Source organism: Oncorhynchus keta, chromosome 23 (genome assembly GCF_023373465.1).
Source record: "Oncorhynchus keta strain PuntledgeMale-10-30-2019 chromosome 23, Oket_V2, whole genome shotgun sequence".
NCBI lineage: Eukaryota > Metazoa > Chordata > Actinopteri > Salmoniformes > Salmonidae > Oncorhynchus > Oncorhynchus keta.
In genome coordinates this window covers 10,408,974-10,431,491 of record NC_068443.1, presented here as the reverse complement: position 1 = coordinate 10,431,491, position 22,518 = coordinate 10,408,974, and the positions used below count along the sequence as shown (strand labels likewise).

At 45.6% G+C, this 22,518-nt stretch overlaps 1 protein-coding gene across 5 annotated transcripts in view; it reads right to left on the bottom strand.

Moving 5' to 3' along the window:
• Positions 1–1,551: 1,551 nt before the first annotated feature.
• Positions 1,552–22,518, bottom strand: part of kcnab1b (potassium voltage-gated channel subfamily A regulatory beta subunit 1b) — a 75,524-nt gene continuing 54,557 nt past the window's right edge. For all 5 annotated transcript variants that reach the window (XM_052476313.1, XM_052476314.1, XM_052476315.1 and 2 more), the window contains 7 exons: positions 21,568–21,654; positions 8,036–8,121; positions 7,584–7,704; positions 7,194–7,288; positions 6,970–7,090; positions 5,777–5,865; positions 1,552–2,920 (listed from right to left, as the gene is read on the bottom strand). In XM_052476313.1, the coding sequence (XP_052332273.1) occupies positions 2,825–2,920; positions 5,777–5,865; positions 6,970–7,090; positions 7,194–7,288; positions 7,584–7,704; positions 8,036–8,121; positions 21,568–21,654 (695 nt within the window). In that variant the 3' untranslated portion in view covers positions 1,552–2,824. The remainder of the gene's footprint in view (positions 2,921–5,776; positions 5,866–6,969; positions 7,091–7,193; positions 7,289–7,583; positions 7,705–8,035; positions 8,122–21,567; positions 21,655–22,518) is intronic.

The following is a 22,518-nucleotide window of genomic DNA, read 5'->3' as shown; positions in this document are numbered from 1 at the left end:
GTCAGATTATTATTTCTTTAATTTTTTTTTTGGGGGGCATCAAGGAAAATGCTATGTCTGGCACAAACCCAACTCTGATCACCCCGAGAACATCATCCCCACAGTGAAGCATGGTGGTGGCAGTGTAACAGTATAACTTTAGACCGTCCCCTCGCCCATACCTGCACACATCAACAACAGTCACCCAAGAAGCATCATTACCCATCGCTCCACAAAAGCCGCGGGGGAACCACTACTTCAAGGTCTCAGAGCAAGTGACGTCACCGATTGAAACGCGATTTAGCGCGCACCACCGCTAACTAGCTAGCTATTTCACATCCGTTACACTCACCCCCCTTTTGACCTCCTCCTTTTCCGCAGCAACCATTGATCCGGGTCAACAGCATCAATGTAACAGTATTACTTTATACCGTCCCCTCGCCCATACCCGGGCGCGAACCAGGGACCCTCTGCACACATCAACAACTGACACCCACGAAGCATCGTTACCCATCGCTCCACAAAAGCCGCGGCCCTTGCAGAGCAAGGGGAACCACTACTTCAAGCTCTCAGAGCAAGTGACGTCACCGATTGAAACGCTATTTAGCGCGCACCACCGCTAACTAGCTAGCTATTTCACATCCGTTACAGCAGCATCATGCTGTGGGGATGTTTTTCATTGGCAGGGACTGTGAAACTGGTCAGAATTGAAGGAATGATGGATAGTGCTAAATACAGGGAAATTCTTGAGGGAAACCTTTTTCAGTGTTCCAGAGATTTGAGACTGGGACAGAGGTTCACCTTCCAGCAGGAAAGTGACCCAAAGCATACTGCTAAAGCAACACTCTTGTGGTTTAAGGGGAAACATTTAAATGTCTTGGAATGGCTTAGTCAAAGCCCAGACCTCAATCCAATTGAGAATCTGTGGTATGACTTAAATATTGCTGTACACCAGCGGAACCCATCCAACTTGAAGGAGCTGGAGCAGTTTTGCCTTGAAGAGTGGGCAACAATCCCAGTGGCTAGATGTGCCAAGCTTATGGAGACATACCCCAAGAGACTTGCAACTGTAATTGCTGCAAAAGGTGGCTCTACAAAGTATTGACTTGGGGGGGTGAATAGTTTTGCACCCCCAAGTTCTGTTTTTTTTGTAATTTCTTGTTTGTTTCACAATAAAAATGATTTTGCATCCTCAAAGTGGTAGACATGTTGTGTAGATCAAATGATACAAACCCCCCCAAAAATCCATTTTAATTCCAGATTGTAAGGCAACAAAATAGGGAAAATGCCAATGGGGTTGAATACTTTTGCAAGCCACTGTACTTGGTTTTCAAATAGAGGAATCTAGAAATCTTTTTGTTTTCACGTTCTGCTGGTAAAAGCTACATAATAACATTGGTAGGCTACATCCACAACTTTAGAGGGACAGTTTTCCAATGACGTCATCAATTCTATTCTGACCTTTTCGCTCACAAATGTTTGTTTCTTTGTATTGGAACCTTGTCTATGCCTTACCTTTTAAAACGACATATTTTCAATACTTCTAGATATGAGGTGTTTCTGCACAGAGAATACAATCGTTCACACTGGATATTTATTTATACACAGTATGTACAAATGAGCAACAACAACTACATCAATTAAGGAGTCTTTACTGAACTCTCAACCTCTGACATAATCTCATTATACCATTTTACATTTGAACAGACATTGTATTCAGTTTTAGCCCAGGTGCAATGACAAAGGGTAGAATATACATCATATACATCAGTTTAACTTGGATAAAATTAAAATATATCGGTATGTGCAATGAGGGCACTAGATAGCATCCAGTGATACTGCTTACACCAACGGTAGACCTATGTACATGCCTGCAATATCTGTTTGCAGAAGAGTATGCATTGTTAGAGAGAAATGGGGAGATACTATGAAAGTACTATCATAATAATACTGTGTTCTTCTGCATTCATTGACAAAAATATATATAATCAGTTAACAGTCATTACACATGTCGTTTTGAAATATTCAATCCAACACAACCCTGTTGGTATTTTAACATCACAATGGGGGGAAAAACGTTCAAAAACCACAAGATGTCAGCATGTATCGAAACAGTTAATTATCACGACAACAATGCGGGGTTAGGTAAGCACTTAGGTTGTAGGATAGGAGGGGCTCAGCCAGCACTGACCGTCATGGACAGATCATTTGTCCATGTCCATCACTTTGAGGACAGGAACACAGTCCTCTGTCCAAGAGTTTGTACTCATGAATGTCCCGTTTAGCCTACAAAGGCTTCTACACAGAATGCGGGACAGCTGGGTGTGCCATAAGGGATTTGCACATCAGATTCAGTGGAGGCTGGTGAGGGGAGAACAGCTCATAATAACGGCTGGAATGGAGTAAATGGAATGGTATCAAAAACATGGTTTTCATGTGTTTGATACAATTCTATTCTATCCATTACAGTCTATTTCAGCCATTATTATGAGCCGTCCTCGCCTCAGCAGCCTCAACTGATTCAGGTGATCTTAGTCTGACTTGATTGCTATCTTGATAACGGCTGGTTAGTTCGGCAGGTTTGAGCTGCACTGAAGTGGAGTGGATGAGCTGTGTGGCATGCATGCTTTATCAAGCAGAGCTCTCAGTTAACGACACTGACTACTGGTTGATCTTTATTCGGGTGTGGCAGGACGAGGAACTGCGTAGAACACACACACACACACATACACACACACACACACAAACAGGGTTGGGCACACAATGACTGGAGGTGCCACTGACTGGAGGTGCCACTGATGAGAGCTGGTCCAGAATAGTCACAGTTCTGAAGAATGGCTCCATCCTAATGTGCTTGTTGGAAGTCCTTCTTCCTGTGGGGTTGGTTTCCCAAGACGTGGTCAATCTCTGTGGCAATGCCTGCTGTCATCTTTGGAATGACCTAGAATACACGAAGAAGAGAAACAATACCATTGATTCATTCAGTTGTTATGTTGGTAGTAGTAGTTAGTTGGTAACTACACCACAATAGGCATCCATAATTGTAAATAAACAGCGTAGGCATAGACTAGAGAAGGGGAGCTGTATGAGTGCTGAGAAATGGTTGTCAGTGTCCCAAATTGATGCCTAAACCGTGCACCTTTAGCTTCGCCAGCCAGCCTGATCTGTGGACAATCTATCATGGTCCAGACACACAAAGAGAGTTGTGAAGACTACCATTACATGTGAAGACTGTTCATTTATCGAATCAATTCTCTGTCATTCAATTACGTGATTAAACTAATCATGTAACTTTAATTAACTAGGAAGCCGGAGCACCACGGGGAAAATGTTTAAAGAGTGTTTATTTAACGAATATAACTCTTCAGATATTTTCCCTCACTTATTAATGTATTATGACCTCATCAGTCTCATTCCTGAATGTAGCAAACCCTTGGATATCTGCACGGACCATAACACAGATCATGAATAAGCAATATACAAATTGGCTTAATTATTTATTTACTAAGTAACTAACTCACAGAATTACATAAACACACACACACACATTGGTTACTGACATGATAGAAATGTCCCTAGTGGGCTGATATGACGGCTTGGTAGACAAAGGCAAGGGGGTGGGGACAGTTCGAGAGCGGGAAACAGTTGATAACTACACTTATGAAATGCTAATACTTTTAACAGGAACAGCCCCTCATTCGAAAATAAATAGCAGTTTACATATTTACATCTGTATGCCTTTGTTGTCCCTCTCTGATCACCGGTCCGTCCGCTGGATAGTCAGACGACAGAAAGCCTCTGGTTTGTCCACCAGAGATCAAAGTCTGTTGTAGTTGTTATAATGGATACTTCAGAGTACCATTCAGAAATGTTCTTAAACGGATGCGTTTACCAGACTAAAGTATTTAAACAGCTGCAGCCTGAATAATTGGTTTTTATTTTGTAGATTTTTTCACCATTTCAGCATGGGAATGACCTCCACGTTCTCTCGTCTTGTGCTTTGGTAGAGTTGTAGTTTGAACCACTTCACACACCAGCTTCACCTAGCATGTTTTGGTCTATAGAGTGATAGCCATTCCAACAGGGGGACATCGGTCCCGGCCTTATCGACAATAGCAAGATGAGGGAGGCTCACGAGGCTACTGCATCTAAGATGATTTGATAGGTACAGTATAAGACATGAGGTGTAACTTCCACTCAGCTTATTGGTCAGCAAGTGGAGCTACTACTATATTGCGTACACCTGTCAAATCCTCTCAGATCTCCACACGTAGTACATAGGGCACAGGCACAGGAGGCTGCTGAGGGGAGGATGGCTCATAATAATGTTTGCAATGGAAAAAAATGGAATGGCATCAAACACCTGGAAACCACTAAGTTAAGGATCTTCAGACTAAACCGCTCCCTCTGAAACTGGATCCTGGACTTCCTGATGGCCGACCCCAGGTGGTAAGGGTAGGCAACAACACGTCTGCCACGCTGATCCTAAAAACTGTGGCCCCTCAGGGGTGTGTACTTAGTCCACACCTGTACTCCCCGTTCACCCACGACTGCGTGGCCAAACACGACTCCAACAACATCATTAAGTTTGCTGACGACACAACAATCACCGACAACGATGAGACAGCCTGCAGGGAGGAGGTCAGAGAACTGGAAGTGTGGTGCCAGGACAACAACCTCTCCCTCAATGTGAGTCAGACAAAGAAGCTGATCGTGGACTACAGGAAAAGGCGGGCTGAACAGGCCCCCATTAACATCAACGGGGCTGTAGTAGAGCGGGTCGAGAGTTTCAAGTTCCTTGGTGTCCATATCACCAACAATCTATCATGGTCTAAACACACCAAGACAGTTGTGAAGAGGGCATGACAAAACCTTTCCCCCCTCAGGAGACTGAAAAGATTTGGCATGGGTTCCCAGATCTCAAAAGGTTCTACAGCTGCACCATCGAGAGCAATCTGACCAGTTCCATCACAGCCTGGTATGGCACCTACTCGGCATCTGACCGTAAGGCGCTACAGAGGGTTGTGCGTACGGCCCAGTATATCACTGGGGCCAAGCTTCCTGCCATCCATGACCTATATAATAGGCGGTGTCAGAGGGAAGCCCATAAAAAAATTGTCGGACTCCAGTCACCGAAGTCATAGACTGTTTTCTCTGCTACTGCATGGCAAGCGGTACCGGAGCGCCAAGTCTAGGACCAAAAGGCTCCTTAACAGCTTCTACCCCCAAGCCATAAGACTGCTGAACAATTAATCAAATGCCAGCCAGACTATTTACATTGACCCCCCTCCCAATTAGTTTTGTACACTGCTGCTACTCACTGTTTATTATCTATGCATAGTCACTTCACCCCAACCTACATGTACAAATTACCTCTAACCTGTACCCCCGCACACTGACTCGGTACCGGTACCCCCTGTATATATCCTCGTTATTGTTATGTTATTGTGTTACTTTTTAGTATTTTTTTTACTTTAGTTTATTTGGTAAATATTTTCTTAACTCTTCTTGAACTTTACTGTTGGTTAAGGCCTTGTAAGTAAGAATTTCACGGTAAGGTCTACACTTGTTCTATTCGGCGCATGTGACAAATAAAGTTTGATTTGATTTGTTTGATGTTTTTGTGATCATTCCACCTATTCCGCTCCAGCCATTAACATGAGCCCATCCTCCCCAATTAAGCTGCCAACAACCTCCTGTGGGCATCGAGTCTCAGGGTCGATTTTGCATTGCGCCTAAAACAGTAGTCCTTCTTCCCTTAATGAAAAAAATAAACTATATGAGAGAAGCTCCTTACCTCCATGGCCCTCAGATTCTCTGCAAGCTGGATGGGGTTGGATGTTCCCAGCAGCACTGAGCTCACTCCTTCATTTCTCAGACACCAGGCTGCAGACAGAGAGAAGGGGAGGTAACAGGGTTGAGTTCATCAGGGCATGCAATGGAAAACATTTTGCAATGGAAAAAGAAAATGTACGTTTGTTATTGGACAAGTCCCTTATGGAGGTAGCCCCTCCATTACTCGTAAAGGGTCGTCTTCCACATCCAGCATGGTTATTTGTCTATTTTTTGGGGTACCTTTGTTTTACCAGGTTAGTCTCATTGAGATGAACGATCTCTTAAAATACCTGGCCAAAATAGCAGCACACAAAGTTGCAGACACATTTATAACATAAAACACAAAGCACTACAGTTTTAAAAATAGACATTTACACATTGAACAGCAGGATGGTTTGGGAAAGTGTGGTGCAACTAGGGTTCAAAACATTGACAGCCCCACCATTTCATTTGGCATCGTAGTGTGTAACCCTTCTTTAAAATAAATTATAGGGACGAGCGCCTGTAATTTCAGCACCCTTTGAAGCTCGTTCCATGCGTGTGATTGGGCTCCTGAGTGGCGCAGTGGTCTAAGGCACTGCATCTCAGTGCTAGAGGTATTGCTACAGACCCTGGTTTGATTCCAGGCTGTATCACAACTGGCCGTGATTGGGAGTCACATTGGGCGGTGCACAATTGGTCCAGCATTGTTTGGCTGGGATAGGCTGTCATTGTAAATAAGAATTTGATCCTAACTCCCTTGCTCAGTTAAATAGAATTAAAAAATGAAGTAAGGGGCAGAGAACTGGAAAGCTTTTTTCTCTACAGGCCTTAAGGCACAATCAAGTGAATGCAGGCGATAGTTTTCATTTGTCTGCTGGACAATGTAGTTACACAAGTTAAATGGGAGCCGTCTCAATATGGCCTTCTGAATAAAACCTACCAATGATTGAATCTCCGAAGAGCTAAGGAAGACCAGCCCACTCTCATGTCAAGGTTACAGTGATGTGTGAGGGCTTTGGTACACAATATATCACCAAAATCAATTACAGGCTTGAAAGTAGTGGAAACAAGCCACTTTCTCGCTTGGAAAAAAACCCAGGACGCTATTTGAGCCTAAGCTTTGTGAAAACCATCCACTTTGTCTTTTCAGCATTTGTGTTACTGATATCTTACCGATAGCTAATTGTGGCAGAGTGCAGCCCAGCTTTTCAGAGATGGTAGTGAGCTCTTTCAGCTTGGCCTGTTGTTTCCTCCCTTCTTCGCTCACTATCTTATCCTTTAACCAGGCGTACGGCTGGAACAGAGGAAGAAGAGCCGTCTTAGACACCACCTGAGGAACAAGCTGACATTCATAAATCCCCTCAGATGTTGTTGGGACAAGCCGATACGAGCAGTACCTTCATGGAGGCCCTGGAGCATTCTGGGATGCCATTCTCATACTTTCCAGTGATGATTCCACAGGCTAGAGGTGACCAGGAGACCACACCCACACCTGCAATGGCACATGGGAGTTAGGTCACATGACAGGCAGGGTAATCATCAGATTATCATGGTACTGAAGGACAAAAGTATCAAGAGTTTACCTTTTGCAGTTTGGAATATTGACTCAGCTCGACATCAGACCACTTTTGACAAACTTAGCATTTTGGGGTGAACTACTACTGCACAGTCTGTTACCAATCTGATCCTGGTTGTGCATTTCAAGGGCGTTTATAGGACACTTGAAAGCAGTCCCAAAGTGTGACAAATCTAAAAAGTTTGTGAGATGGTGTTACTATTACACCTGCCTATCTTATGGTAGAGCTCAGGTAGCTGTGTCTCCACCTTGTCCCTCTGGAAGAAGTGGTACTCAGCCTGCTCACACACCGGAGGGATCAGGTTAAACTGCCGTGCAACCGAGTACGCTTCCTGAAAAAAAATTGAGAGGAGAAGGGAAGAGGGGCAGAACCAAGGTGAGAACAATGCTGACTCTGTTCACCTTTTCATGTTAATGTCAGACCAAACTTCCATAACTTCAAAAGTATTGATATTCCCAGACAGCACCTGAACTTTTCAGACTTCATTCTCCTTTTCAACCACTATAATGTCTGTTTACTCTCTAATGTCAGACTTCAAAAGCATTTATATCCCAAGCATGTTACAGTGAATTATTATGTGGACAGATCGTGGAGGTCTACACACTGCTGAAGAGAATATGATGTTGACGTATTGGGAGTTGAGAGAGAATTTGCCTACTTACCATAATCTCCATGGCAGACCATCGTGATGTCCCCCAGTACATGGACATGCCATTGTTGATCAAATGGGTCATCGCCCTCACAATCTCTGCAGAGACAAAAACATTAAAAACCTGCTAGCTACGGGAGGGTTACGGGAGGGATACAGGAGGGATATGGGAGGGACAGAGGGGGTGGAGGTGTAGGTTGCTGTTTCCCACATTCTGGAAGAAGGGAGTCAAGAGAGTTTAGCAAAAATAAGGGGAAATAATGTTCTAAAGAAACGTTCAACAACCTTATATGATTGGTCCATTCATCTGTACATGGAAGGTTGTGTTTTGAGTGGAACGTCCCTTCTCACAGATGAAACCTGATAGGATGAAGATACTCTAACTTGTAGGAGTAGTTCTGAGACATTAGAGGGCGCCTCAGCTCCTTCTTCTACAACCTCAGAAAGATCACTTCTCATTAGCTAGAATCCTTCATTGGTGAAACTGAAACTGACATGTCAGTTTGGGATATTAGAACAACAAAGAAGTTACCGCAAAAAACAAACCCATTTATATTTAATTATTATTATATATTTTTTTTATTTAACTAGGAAAGTCAGTTAAGAACAAATTCTTATTTAAAATGACAGCCCACCCCCCCAGGCCAAACCCTAACTGGGACGACACTGGACCAATTGTGTGCCGCCCTATGGGACTCCCAATCACGGCCGGTTGTGATACAACCTGGAATCAAACCAGGGTCTGTAGTGATGCCTCTAGGACTGAGATGCTGCGCCACTTTAGTCATCTTTTCTTTTTTTTCACAGACATTTTGAATGAAGGGACCATTTCAATTCCATCTGCATGTCTGTATTGCCGCCGAGCTCCAATACCACAGCTGAGTGCATCAATTAATCCATTCAGTTCAGTCTCATTGAATAATAATCGCCAAACAACCTCTCAAAAGGCTCGAGTCAGAAGCCATTTGAAAGCAAGCCTGCTGCTAAAGGGGCGAGTTTTAAAAAAACTATACAAACAAAAGGGAAACCGGTGAAAGGATTCGTACCACGAAACCCAGAATATATCCTCCATCCTTCTATGGCCAGTGCAGGGGAAGATTTCATATGAGATAATGTTTGCTGAGGTAATATTAATCCAAATGCCGCAGTGCCAGACTGAAAAGACCCAGTCAGCTGAGAGAGAGAGAGAGAGAGAGAGAGAGACAGAGAGAGAGAGACAGAGAGAGAGAGACAGAGACAGAGACAGAGACAGAGACAGAGACAGAGAGAGATAGAGAGAGAGAGAGAGAGAGAGAGATGACAGATGATGGAGCAGAAGTCTCTCGTAGTGGACCTTTGTCGGTTCTGTTTGGCCTCAGGGTATAGAGTGGTACTGCAGGGTCATGGTGGTGTGGAGATGCACCAGAAAGCTGATATTTATTAATGGGAGTAAGTAATGCAAGGATACAAGGTGTCTAACCAAGAGAGACCGGAATCTCTGGAACATGTGATTCAATACCACGTACTTAATATGTCCCGCAAGGGGCAATTATGCTTGGCAAGCAGTGCAATTTGGTAGCTATACAATAACGTACATCTCTCTCTTTCTCTTTTAATCCACCCTCTGCCCTTCTCTACCTCTCTCCTTTTATCTGTATTTCTTTCTTTCTCTAAACAAAACAAGAATACATTGGCATGATGATAACACAGTACAACTCAACAGGCCTATATTGAAGAAAAGGAAATCACACAGAGAGTTTAGATGATAAAATGATACCCTTACAGACCTGTGGTCTAATCAACAAATTCAATTGCAACAGGATGCTGAAGGATAAAATGTAAAACAGGGAGATTAATGAAGTTGAAAGCGAGATGAACCTAGATCAGAGTGGGATAAAATTTTTAAAAAAGAGTGATTCCCTTTCATGAGCAGCTCATTCTGCGAGCCTACATACAGCAGAGAGAGCCAGAGTGTGTGGGTGAAACAGGTGGGAGGTGGAGACGAGAACATGTCAGGCGTGAACAACAATACATTTGTTCTGAGAGGGAAAGAGAGAGGGGGGGAAAAACAGAGAAAGATAAAGACTGAAAGAGATGGAGAGATTGCTGGGGGCGTGTGTTGGTCATCAAATTCTATGAATTCTTAGCCAATGGTTCACCTGAGCTTCCAAGGTAATGGTAGATTGCCAATGCCTATACCCATAGCAACACAGTAGCCTGATGTACACTCACAAAACAACACTTCATATGCCCTCTTTCACAACAATGCCCTTTTCAGTGGCCTGCCCTAAGGCTCAAAAGTTCCAGCAAGTCATTACTTTCCAACCCCAGGCCTGGCTGGGGGGTATATCTCATGTTAACGGATTGCTTGCTGTGTACACTGTGGGCAGAGGTCAGACAAATATTGGTACTTAGCAAAAGCAGAAGGATGAGTGGGTTTGAGGTGTGTGTATTTAATTTGTTTGTTTGTCTCTGTGTGTGAATCTATGTGTGTTTGAGCATGTGTGTGTGTTTGCGTGTGTGTGTTTGCCTTTATGTGTGAGTTTGTTTGCTTGTTTGCTGTCTAACACCCCACTGATGTCACGTTGTATAATGATTGGAAACAGGCGCAAGAATACGAAAATAGTTTTTTTTATGACACTACCCAAAATAGCGTACGCCATGAACATGACGGGGCCGAAGCTCCAAAACAAACACACAAAGAGCAATAAATACACGAGACCCGTAATAACAATACACGGAACGAGACCCGTAATAACAATACACGGGACGAGACCCGTAATAACAATACACGGAACGAGACCCGTAACAACAATACACGGGACGACCCGTAAACAATACACAACGACCCGTGGGCACGGGACGACCCGTAATAACAATACACTGGACGAGACCCGTACAATACACTGGGCGAGACCCGTAATAACAATACACTGGACGAGACCCGTAACAACAATACACGGGACGAGACCCGTAATAACAATACACTGGACGAGACCCGTAATAACAATACACTGGACGAGACCCGTCATAACAATACACGGGACGAGACCCGTCATAACAATACACTGGACGAGACCCGTAATAACAATACACTGGACGAGACCCGTCATAACAATACACGGGACGAGACCCGTCATAACAATACACTGGACGAGACCCGTAAGAACAATACACGGGACGAGACCCGTAATAACAATACACTGGACGAGACCCGTAATAACAATACACTGGACGAGACCCGTCATAACAATACACGGGACGAGACCCGTCATAACAATACACGGGACGAGACCCGTCATAACAATACACGGGACGAGACCCGTAATAACAATACACGGGACGAGACCCGTCATAACAATACACGGGACGAGACCCGTAATAACAATACACGGGACGAGACCCGTAATAACAATACACTGGACGAGACCCGTAACAACAATACACGGGACGAGACCCGTAATAACAATACACTGGACGAGACCCGTAATAACAATACACTGGACGAGACCCGTAATAACAATACACTGGACGAGACCCGTAATAACAATACACGGGACGAGACCCGTAATAACAATACACGGGACGAGACCCGTAATAACAATACACGGGACGAGACCCGTAATAACAATACACTGGACGAGACCCGTAACAACAATACACGGGACGAGACCCGTAACAACAATACACGGGACGAGACCCGTAATAGACAATACACGGGACGAGACCCGTAATAACCACGGGACGAGACCCGTAACAATACACGGGACGAGACCCGTAGGGACCCGTAATAACAATACACGGGACGAGACCCGTAACAACAATACACAGGACGAGACCCGTAAGAACAATACACGGGACGAAACCCGTAGTAACAATACACGGGACGAGACCCGTAATAACAATACACGGGACGAGACCCGTAATAACAATACACGGGACGAGACCCGTAATAACAATACACGGGACGAGACCCGTAATAACAATACACGGGACGAGACCCGTAACAACAATACACGGGACGAGACCCGTAAGAACAATACACGGGACGAGACCCGTAATAACAATACACGGGACGAGACCCGTAACAACAATACACGGGACGAGACCCGTAAGAACAATACACGGGACGAGACCCGTAATAACAATACACTGGACGAGACCCGTAACAACAATACACGGGACGAGACCCGTTACAACAATACACGGGACGAGACCCGTAAGAACAACACACGGGACGAGACCCGTAAGAACAATACACGGGACGAGACCCGTTACAACAATACACGGGACGAGACCCGTAAGAACAATACACGGGACGAAAACCCGTTACAACAATACACGGGACGAGACCCGTAATAACAATAAACGGGACGAGACCCGTAATAACAATACACGGGACGAGACCCGTAATAACAATACACGGGACGAGACCCGTAACAACAATACACGGGACGAGACCCGTAATAACAATACACGGGACGAGACCCGTAACAACAATACACGGGACGAGACCCGTAATAACAATACACGGGACGAGACCCGTAATAACAATACACGGAACGAGACCCGTAATAACAATACACGGGACGAGACCCGTAATAACAATACACGGGACGAGACCCGTAATAACAATACACGGGACGAGACCCGTAATAACAATACACGGACGAACCCGAACAAAAATCACGGGACGGACCCGTAAGGGACGAGACCCGTACATATCTACACCCGTAACAACAATACACGGGACGAGACCCGTAGGGGAACTGGGAGACCCGTAATAACAATACACTGGGGAGACCCGTACAGTACACGGGGTCGAGACCCGTAACAACAATACACGGGACGAGACCCGTTCAATACACTGGACGAGACCCGTAATAACAATACACGGGACGAGACCCGTAACAACAATACACGGGACGACAGAGCACGGACGAGACCCGTAACAACAATACACGGACGAGACCCGTAATAACAATACACGGACGAGACCCGTAGAACAATACACGGAACGAGACCCCAATACACGGGACGAGACCCGTAATTACACGGGGGCGAGACCCGTACTGCAGTAAGCCATCACAATAAAGCCCGTGGGGTGAGACAGGACTGAGACCCGTATCTATCCTGCCCCGTGGCAACCCGTTTGGGGCCCGTTATAGGAGGACAAAACCACGGACAGACCCGTAACAACAATCAGGGACAGACCCGTTGTACACACTAACACGGTAACACACAAGGCGATAGAACAGAGCACAGGTACTCACAAGACCAATGGACATGGAACAAAAATCAACAAGGACCAAGGAGAACAGAGGGCACATATCTACACATACTAATCAGGGGGAATGGGAACCAGGTGTGCGTAATGAGAGAAGACAGTCCGGGGTCGGTGGTAATGATCCAGTTCAGTGACGCCTAGAAGGGAATGAGCAGCAGTACCGGGGGAATCTGTGATAGTTTAAGCCTTATCCTTCCACGCAGGTGTTTGTGAACAGAGCGAGACGCCTGTCCTTGAGATTCCTACTGCAGTAAGCCATCACAATAAAGCTGGGGTGAGACAGGGACTGAGGCATCTATCCTGCCTGGCAACCTTTGTGGCTTATAGGAGGACAAACCAAGGACAGACACCTCACTTGTGGACACATTTGTCTCTCTTTCTTTCTCTTGGAACCCACCCTCTACCCTTCTATCTATCTCAACCTCTCTCCCCCTCATCTCTCTCTCTGAATGACTCCACCCTCTACCCTTCTTTCTACCTCTTTCTATCTATCTCAACCTCTCTCCCTCTCATCTCTCTCTCTGAATGACTCCACCCTCTACCCTTCTTTCTACCTCTTTCTATCTATCTCAACCTCTCTCCCCCTCATCTCTCTCTCTGAATGACTCCACCCTCTACCCTTCTTTCTACCTCTTTCTATCTATCTCAACCTCTCTCCCCCTCATCTCTCTCTCTGAATGACTCCACCCTCTACCCTTCTTTCTACCTCTTTCTATCTATCTCAAACTCTCTCCCTCTCATCTCGCTCTCTGAATGACTCCACCCTCTACCCTTCTATCTATCTCAACCTCTCTCCCCCTCATCTCTCTCTCTGAATGACTCCACCCTCTACCCTTCTATCTATCTCAACCTCTCTCCCCCTCATCTCTCTCTCTGAATGACTAAGCCAGGGCAGACAGATACAGGAATATAGATACAGAGGCTCCATACACAGTGTTGTGAATTAATTGGATATGTTTAGAGGACTGAAAATATGGTTTTATTTGTGCTGCTGAGGGAGGGAGGGAGGGATGGAGGGTTGGTGGGTGGGTGGAAAAAGAGGGATAGATGGATGGATAAAAACCCTGTTTATGCTTCTTTTGATGAGTCAACCTGTCCGCCTGTAAACCTGTCTGCCTGTCAACCTGTTAACCTGTCTGCCTGTCAACCTGTTAACCTGTCTGCCTGTCAACCTGTTAACCTGTCTGCCTGTCAACCTGTTAACCTGTCAAATTGTCAACCTGTCTGCCTGTCTGACAGTCAGCCTGTAAACCTGTCTGCCTGTCAACCTGTTAACCTGTCTGCCTGTCAACCTGTTAACCTGTCTGCCTGTCAACCTGTTAACCTGTCTGCCTGTCAACCTGTCTGCCTGTCAACCTGTCAACCTGTCTGCCTGTCAACCTGTTAACCTGTCTGCCTGTCAACCTGTTAACCTGTCTGCCTGTCAACCTGTTAACCTGTCTGCCTGTCATCCTATCTGCCTGTCAGCCTGTCTGCCTGTCAAATTGTCAACCTGTCAGCCTGTCAACTTGTTAACCTATCTGCCTGTCTGACAGTCAGCCTGTCAACCTGTCAGCCTGTCAGCCTGTCAACCTGTCAACCTGTCTGCCTGTCAACCTGTCAGCCTGTCAACCTGTCAACCTGTCAACCTGTCTGCCTGTCAACCTGTCAGCCTGTCAACCTGTCAGCCTGTCAACCTGTCAACCTGTCTGCCTGTCAACCTGTTAACCTATCTGCCTGTCTGACAGTCAGCCTGTCAACCTGTCTGCCTGTCTGCCTGTCAACCTGTCTGCCTGTCAACCTGTCAGCCTGTCAACCTGTCAGCCTGTCAACCTGTCAGCCTGTCAACCTGTCAACCTGTCTGACTGTCTTTTCATCTTTATCTGTTTGTGTTTCCATTTGTGGCCCTGTTAATATTGTGTTAATACTGTCTTAAACTCATAGGTGCACGAGAAGAGAATTCTCTTCGATTATAATCACAGCCGTATATATTCCCCCCCAAGCAGACACATCGATGGCTCTGAACGAACTTTATTTGACTCTTTGCAAACTGGAAACCATACATCCTGAGGCTGCATTCATTGTAGCTGGGGATTTTAACAAGGCTAATCTGAAAACAAGACTCCCTAAATTGTATCAGCATATCGATTGCGCAACCAGGGCTGGAAAAACCTTGGATCATTGTTACTCTAACTGTCGCGACGCATATAAGGCCCTGCCCCGCCCTCCTTTCGGAAAAGCTGACCACGACTCCATTTTGTTGATCCCTGCCTACAGACAGAAACTAAAACAAGAGGCTCCCACGCTGAGTTCTGTCCAATGCTGGTCCGACCAAGCTGATTCCACACTCCAAGACTGCTTCCATCACGTGGACTGGGATATGTTTCGTATTGCGTCAGATAACAACATTGACGAATACGCTGATTCGGTGTGCGAGTTCATTAGAACGTGCGTTGAAGATGTCGTTCCCATCGCAACGATTAAAACATTTCCTAACCAGAAACCGTGGATTGATGGCAGCATTCGCGTGAAACTGAAAGCGCGAACCACTGCTTTTAATCAGGGCAAGGTGACTGGTAACATGACCGAATACAAACAGTGCAGCTATTCCCTCCGCAAGGCAATCAAACAAGCTAAGCGTCAGTATAGAGACAAAGTAGAATCTCAATTCAACGGCTCAGACACAAGAGGTATGTGGCAGGGTCTACAGTCAATCACGGACTACAAGAAGAAAACCAGCCCAGTCACGGACCAGGATGTCTTGCTCCCAGGCAGACTAAATAACTTTTTTGCCTGCTTTGAGGACAATACAGTGCCACTGACACGGCCTGCAACGAAAACATGCTGACTCTCCTTCACTGCAGCCGAGGTGAGTAAAACATTTAAACGTGTTAACCTCCAAGGCTGCAGGCCCAGACGGCATCCCCAGCCGTGCCCTCAGAGCATGCGCAGACCAGCTGGCCGTGTGTTTACGGACATATTCAATCAATCCCTATACCAGTCTGCTGTTCCCACATGCTTCAAGAGAGCCACCATTGTTCCTGTTCCCAAGAAAGCTAAGGTAACTGAGCTAAACGACTACCGCCCCGTAGCACTCACTTCCGTCATCATGAAGTGTTTTGAGAGACTAGTCAAGGACCATATCACCTCCACCCTACCTGACACCCTAGACCCACTCCAATTTGCTTACCGCCCAAATAGGTCCACAGACGATGCAATCTCAACCACACTGCACACTGCCCTAACCCGTCTGGACAAGAGGAATACCTATGTGAGAATGCTGTTCATCGACTACAGCTCGGCATTCAACACCATAGTACCCTCCAAGCTTGTCATCAAGCTCGAGACCCTGGGTCTCGACCCCGCCCTGTGCAACTGGGTACTGGACTTCCTGACGGGCCGCCCCCAGGTGGTGAGGTTAGGCAACAACATCTCTTCCCCGCAGACGGGCCTGGACATGTACTGGCTTAAGCAGGGGGACACGTCTGGCACTGCAGGATTTGAGTCCCTGGCGGCGTAGTGTGTTACTGATGGTAGGCTTTGTTACTTTGGTCCCAGCTCTCTGCAGGTCATTCACTAGGTCCCCCCGTGTGGTTCTGGGATTTCTGCTCACCATTCTTGTGATCATTTTGACCCCACGGGGTGAGATCTTGCGTGGAGCCCCAGATCAAGGGAGATTATCAGGGGTCTTGTATGTCTTCCATTTCCTAATAATTGATCCCACAGTTGATTTCTTCAAACCAAGCTGCTTACCTATTGCAGATTCATAATTCCCAGCCTGGTGCAGGTCTACAATTTTGTTTCTGGTGTCCTTTGACAGCTCTTTGGTCTTGGCCATACTGGAGTTTGGAGTGTGACTGTTTGAGGTTGTGGACAGGTGTCTTTTATACTGATAACAAGTTCAAACAGGTGCCATTAAATCAGGTAACGACTGGAGGACAGAGGAGCCTCTTAAAGAAGAAGTTACAGGTCTGTGAGAGCCAGAAATCTTGCTTGTTTGTAGGTGACCAAATACTTATTTTCCACCATAATTTGCAAATAAATTCATTAAAAATCCTACAATGTGATTTTCTGGATTTTTTTTTTCTCATTTTGTCTGTCATAGTTGAAGTGTACCTATGATGAAAATTACTCTCATCTTTTTAAGTGGGAGAACTTGCACAATTGGTGGCTGACTAAATACTTTTTTGCCCCACTGTATATCTGTATATATATGTATATACAGTGCCTTGCGAAAGTATTCGGCCCCCTTGAACTTTGCGACCTTTTGCCACATTTCAGGCTTCAAACATAAAGATATAAAACTGTATTTTTTTGTGAAGAATCAACAACAAGTGGGACACAATCATGAAGTGGAAGGACATTTATTGGATATTTCAAACTTTTTTAACAAATCAAAAACTGAAAAATTGGGCGTGCAAAATTATTCAGCCCCTTTACTTTCAGTGCAGCAAACTCTCTCCAGAAGTTCAGTGAGGATCTCTGAATGATCCAATGTTGACCTAAATGACTAATGATGATAAATACAATCCACCTGTGTGTAATCAAGTCTCCGTATAAATGCACCTGCACTGTGATAGTCTCAGAGGTCCGTTAAAAGCGCAGAGAGCATCATGAAGAACAAGGAAGACACCAGGCAGGTCCGAGATACTGTTGTGAAGAAGTTTAAAGCTGGATTTGGATACAAAAAGGTTTCCCAAGCTTTAAACATCCCAATGAGCACTGTGCAAGCGATAATATTGAAATGGAAGGAGTATCAGACCACTGCAAATCTACCACGACCTGGCCGTCCCTCTAAACTTTCAGCTCATACAAGGAGAAGACTGATCAGAGATGCAGCCAAGAGGCCCATGATCACTCTGGATGAACTGCAGAGATCTACAGCTGAGGTGGGAGACTCTGTCCATAGGACAACAATCAGTCGTATATTGCACAAATCTGACCTTTATGGAAGAGTGCCAAGAAGAAACCCATTTCTTAAAGATATCCATAAAAAGTGTCGTTTAAAGTTTGCCACAAGCCACCTGGGAGACACACCAAACATGTGGAAGAAGGTGCTCTGGTCAGATGAAACCAAAATTGAACTTTTTGGCAACAATGCAAAACGTTATGTTTGGCGTAAAAGAAACACAGCCATCACCCTGAACACACCATCCCCACTGTCAAACATGGTGGTGGCAGCATCATGGTTTGGGCCTGCTTTTCTTCAGCAGGGACAGGGAAGATTAAAATTGATGGGAAGATGGATGGAGCCAAATACAGGACTATTCTGGAAGAAAACCTGATGGAGTCTGCAAAAGACCTGAGACTGGGACGGAGATTTGTCTTCCAACAAGACAATGATCCAAAACATAAAGCAAAATCTACAATGGAATGGTTCAAAAATAAACATATCCAGGTGTTAGAATGGCCAAGTCAAAGTCCAGACCTGAATCCAATCGAGAATCTGTGGAAAGAACTGAAAACTGCTGTTCACAAATGCTCTCCATCCAACCTCACTGAGCTCGAGCTGTTTTGCAAGGAGGAATGGGAAAAAAATTCAGTCTCTCGATGTGCAAAACTGATAGAGACATCACCCAAGCGACTTACAGCTGTAATCGCAGCAAAAGGTGGCGCTACAAAGTATTAACTTAAGGGGGCTGAATAATTTTGCACGCCCAATTTTTCAGTTTTTGATTTGTTAAAAAAGTTTGAAATATCCAATAAATGTCGTTCCACTTCATGATTGTGTCCCACTTGTTGTTGATTCTTCACAAAAAAATACAGTTTCTTATCTTTATGTTTGAAGCCTGAAATGTGGCAAAAGGTCGCAAAGTTCAAGGGGGCCGAATACTTTCGCAAGGCACTGTATGTATGTGTATATATATGTATATATATGTGGATGTATATCTATATCTATATGTATATCTATATTTATATGTATATCTATATCTATATGTATATCTATATCTACATGTAGATGTATATCTAAATCAAATCAAATCAAATTTTATTTGTTACATACACATAGCAGATGTTAAATGCGAGGGTAGCGAAATGCTTGTGCTTCTAGTTCCGACAATGCAGTGATATGTATATATATATATATTCCAAAACTACTATATATATATGTGTATCAAATTTATTTGTTACATACACATGTATATATGTCAATGTATATCTATATATATATGTAGATGTATATCTATATATATATGTAGATGTATATCTATGTAGATGTATATCTAACATATATATATTGTTTAAAGTGGCTATATATATACATAATATCAATATTATTAAAATGGCTGGAGTTGGGTCATATATATATATATGTGGATGTATATGTATATATGTTTTTCATATATATGTATATGATATATGTAGATGTATATCTATATATATGTAGATGTATATCTATATATATATATCTATATATATGTAGATGTATATGTTATATGGAAGAGAAGAATAGAAGAATGAAAGAAAGGAGGAGAGAGTGATAGTAACAAAAATATGCTTTTTACAAATGACCTCACCTAGCCAACCCCCAGGGGGGACGTGAGTAGTCACACACACACACACACACACGCACGCACGCACGCACACACACACTGGCGCAGACATATAAATACAATAACAATTAGAAAATAAATAGATTCACTCAAAAGAAATCAGCACATTCCCCCCTGAATAATATCATCCATGGGGATTTCATTAGGCACACAGAAATCTCTCACAATATCATGTAATTATTCGCTGCTAACAACAACTCGAGCCTCCTGTACCATATATAGAACGAAGCTCTTGACGTTTAAAGCTCAGAAGAACCCCCACTAATATTGACCAATCTACAGAAAACCTGAGGGTTATCTCCTAAAATGAATTAAGAGTCATGTTAACCTGTTTCATGTGTTGGGAGGGGAGGCCAGTGTGTAGATAGTGGGTTAACCTGTTTCATGTATTGGGAGGGGAGGCCAGTGTGTAGATAGTGGGTTAACCTGTTTCATGTATTGGGAGGGGAGGCCAGTGTGTAGATAGTGGGTTAACCTGTTTCATGTGTTGGGAGGGGAGGCTAGTGTGTAGATAGTGGGTTAACCTGTTTCATGTATTGGGAGGGGAGGCCAGTGTGTAGATAGTGGGTTAACCTGTTTCATGTATTGGGAGGGGAGGCCAGTGTGTAGATAGTGGGTTAACCTGTTTCATGTATTGGGAGGGGAGGCTAGTGTGTAGATAGTGGGTTAACCTGTTTCATGTGTTGGGAGGGGAGGCTAGTGTGTAGATAGTGGGTTAACCTGTTTCATGTGTTGGGAGGGGAGGCTAGTGTGTAGATAGTGGGTTAACCTGTTTCATGTGATTTACAGTAATCCTGTGGATTTTATGGGTGAATCACCTTGTTTTGCTTCAACAGCTGATTAAGGAGACAGACCTTCTATATGATGATTGATGACAGCAATTTACTTTAATGTAGTGATGAATATCACATGATGTACAACCATGATACATGTAGTGAATCAGTCAATGTGCTAGTATTGAAAGGCAGTGATAATATGGCCTATGGTATCACAGCTGGGGGTGTGTGCGAGAGAAAGTATGTGTGGGCGTCTGTCTGTCTTTCCGTCTGTCCTCTCACTGCCCTGCTCACCTATCCTTCCATGTCTGTCTCTCAATCAGCCAATCTATGAGTATTGTATCTGGTATGGTGTGGGTACATCTGATGAGACAGCATTGTCTGGTGTTGGCTGTAGGGCAAAGACAGTCTAGCGATCTTTTTTAGAACATTTCTGCCGTAGGGCCCGTCTCACAATCATCAGCGACTCTGGGTGACAGGCTCATGCTGTGTACTGTAAGTATGACAGATTGGTCTGGCCCCCTGGTGGCTTGTTTGGGGCGGAGGGAGAGAGAAGGATCAGAACATAGACAGAACAGTAGTTTCACTCCAAGAAAGAGAAGGGGGTTATAGAGAGATGTAGTCTATGTGGAATCCCTAGCTAGTTAACTGTGTGATGCACTCGGACAGACAGACATGGAGTGTGTGTACATGCCTGTGTTTGTTTGCTTGTGCATGTGAATGTCTGTGTGTGCAAGCAAAACAAAATGAGTGCCAAAGTAAACCAACCACAATACCATCCATCACTCCATCCCTGCCAGTCTCAGCCCCCACTCCATCCCTGCCAGTCTCAGCCCCCACTCCATCCCTGCCAGTCTCAGCCCCACTCCATCCCTGCCAGTCTCAGCCCCCACTCCATCCCCGCCAGTCTCAGCCCCCACTCCATCTCTGCCAGTCTCAGACCCCACTCCATCTCTGCCAGGTCACTCACCCTCCATGGGAGTGTTGCTGTCGGGCCGGTTTGCAAACACAACATCCACGTACTCCAGCTGCATCCTCTGTAGGGAGCTCCTCAGACCTGGGGACAGAGAGAGGGAGAGGGAGGGGGGTGAGTGGAAAGAGAGAGAGGGAGGGGGTGGGTGGAAAGAGAGAGAGGGAGGGGGTGGGTGGAAAGAGAGAGAGGGAGGGGGTGGGTGGAAGGAGGGAGAGGGAGGGAGGGAGGAAGGGGGGTGGGTGGAAGGATGGAGAGGGAGAAGGGTGGGTGGAAAGAGGGAGAGGGAGGAGGGTGGTGGAAAGAGGGAAAGGGAGGGGGTGGGTGGAAAGAAGGAGAGGGAGAGGGGTGGGTGGAAGGAGGGAGAGGGAAAGGGAGGAGGGTGGGTGGAAAGAGAGAGAGGGGAGTGAGGTGGGGAGAGAGAGAGGGGGATTGAGGTGGGGAGGGAGAGAGGGGGAGTGAGGTGGGGAGAGAGAGAGGGGGGGAGTGTGGTGGGGAGAGAGAGAGGGGGGGAGTGTGGTGGTGGGGAGAGAGAGAGGGGGGGAGAGAGAGGGGGAGTGTGGTGGGGAGAGAGAGAGAGGGGGAGTGTGGTGGGGAGAGGGAGGGGGAGTGTGGTGGGGAGAGAGAGAGGGGGGAGTGTGGTGGGGAGAGGGAGGGGGAGTGTGGTGGGGAGAGAGAGAGGGGGAGTGTGGTGGGGAGAGAGAGAGGGGGAGGGTGGGGGGGAGAGAGAGAGGGGGAGTGTGGTGGGGAGAGAGAGAGGGGTGTGGTGGGGAGTGTGGTGGGGAGAGAGAGAGGGGGGGGAGTGTGGTGGGGAGAGGGAGGGGGAGTGTGGTGGGGAGAGAGAGAGGGGGGGGGGTGTGGGGGGGAGAGAGAGGGGGAGTGTGGTGGGGAGAGAGAGAGGGGGAGTGTGGTGGGGAGAGAGAGAGGGGGAGTGTGGTCAGGGAGAGAGAG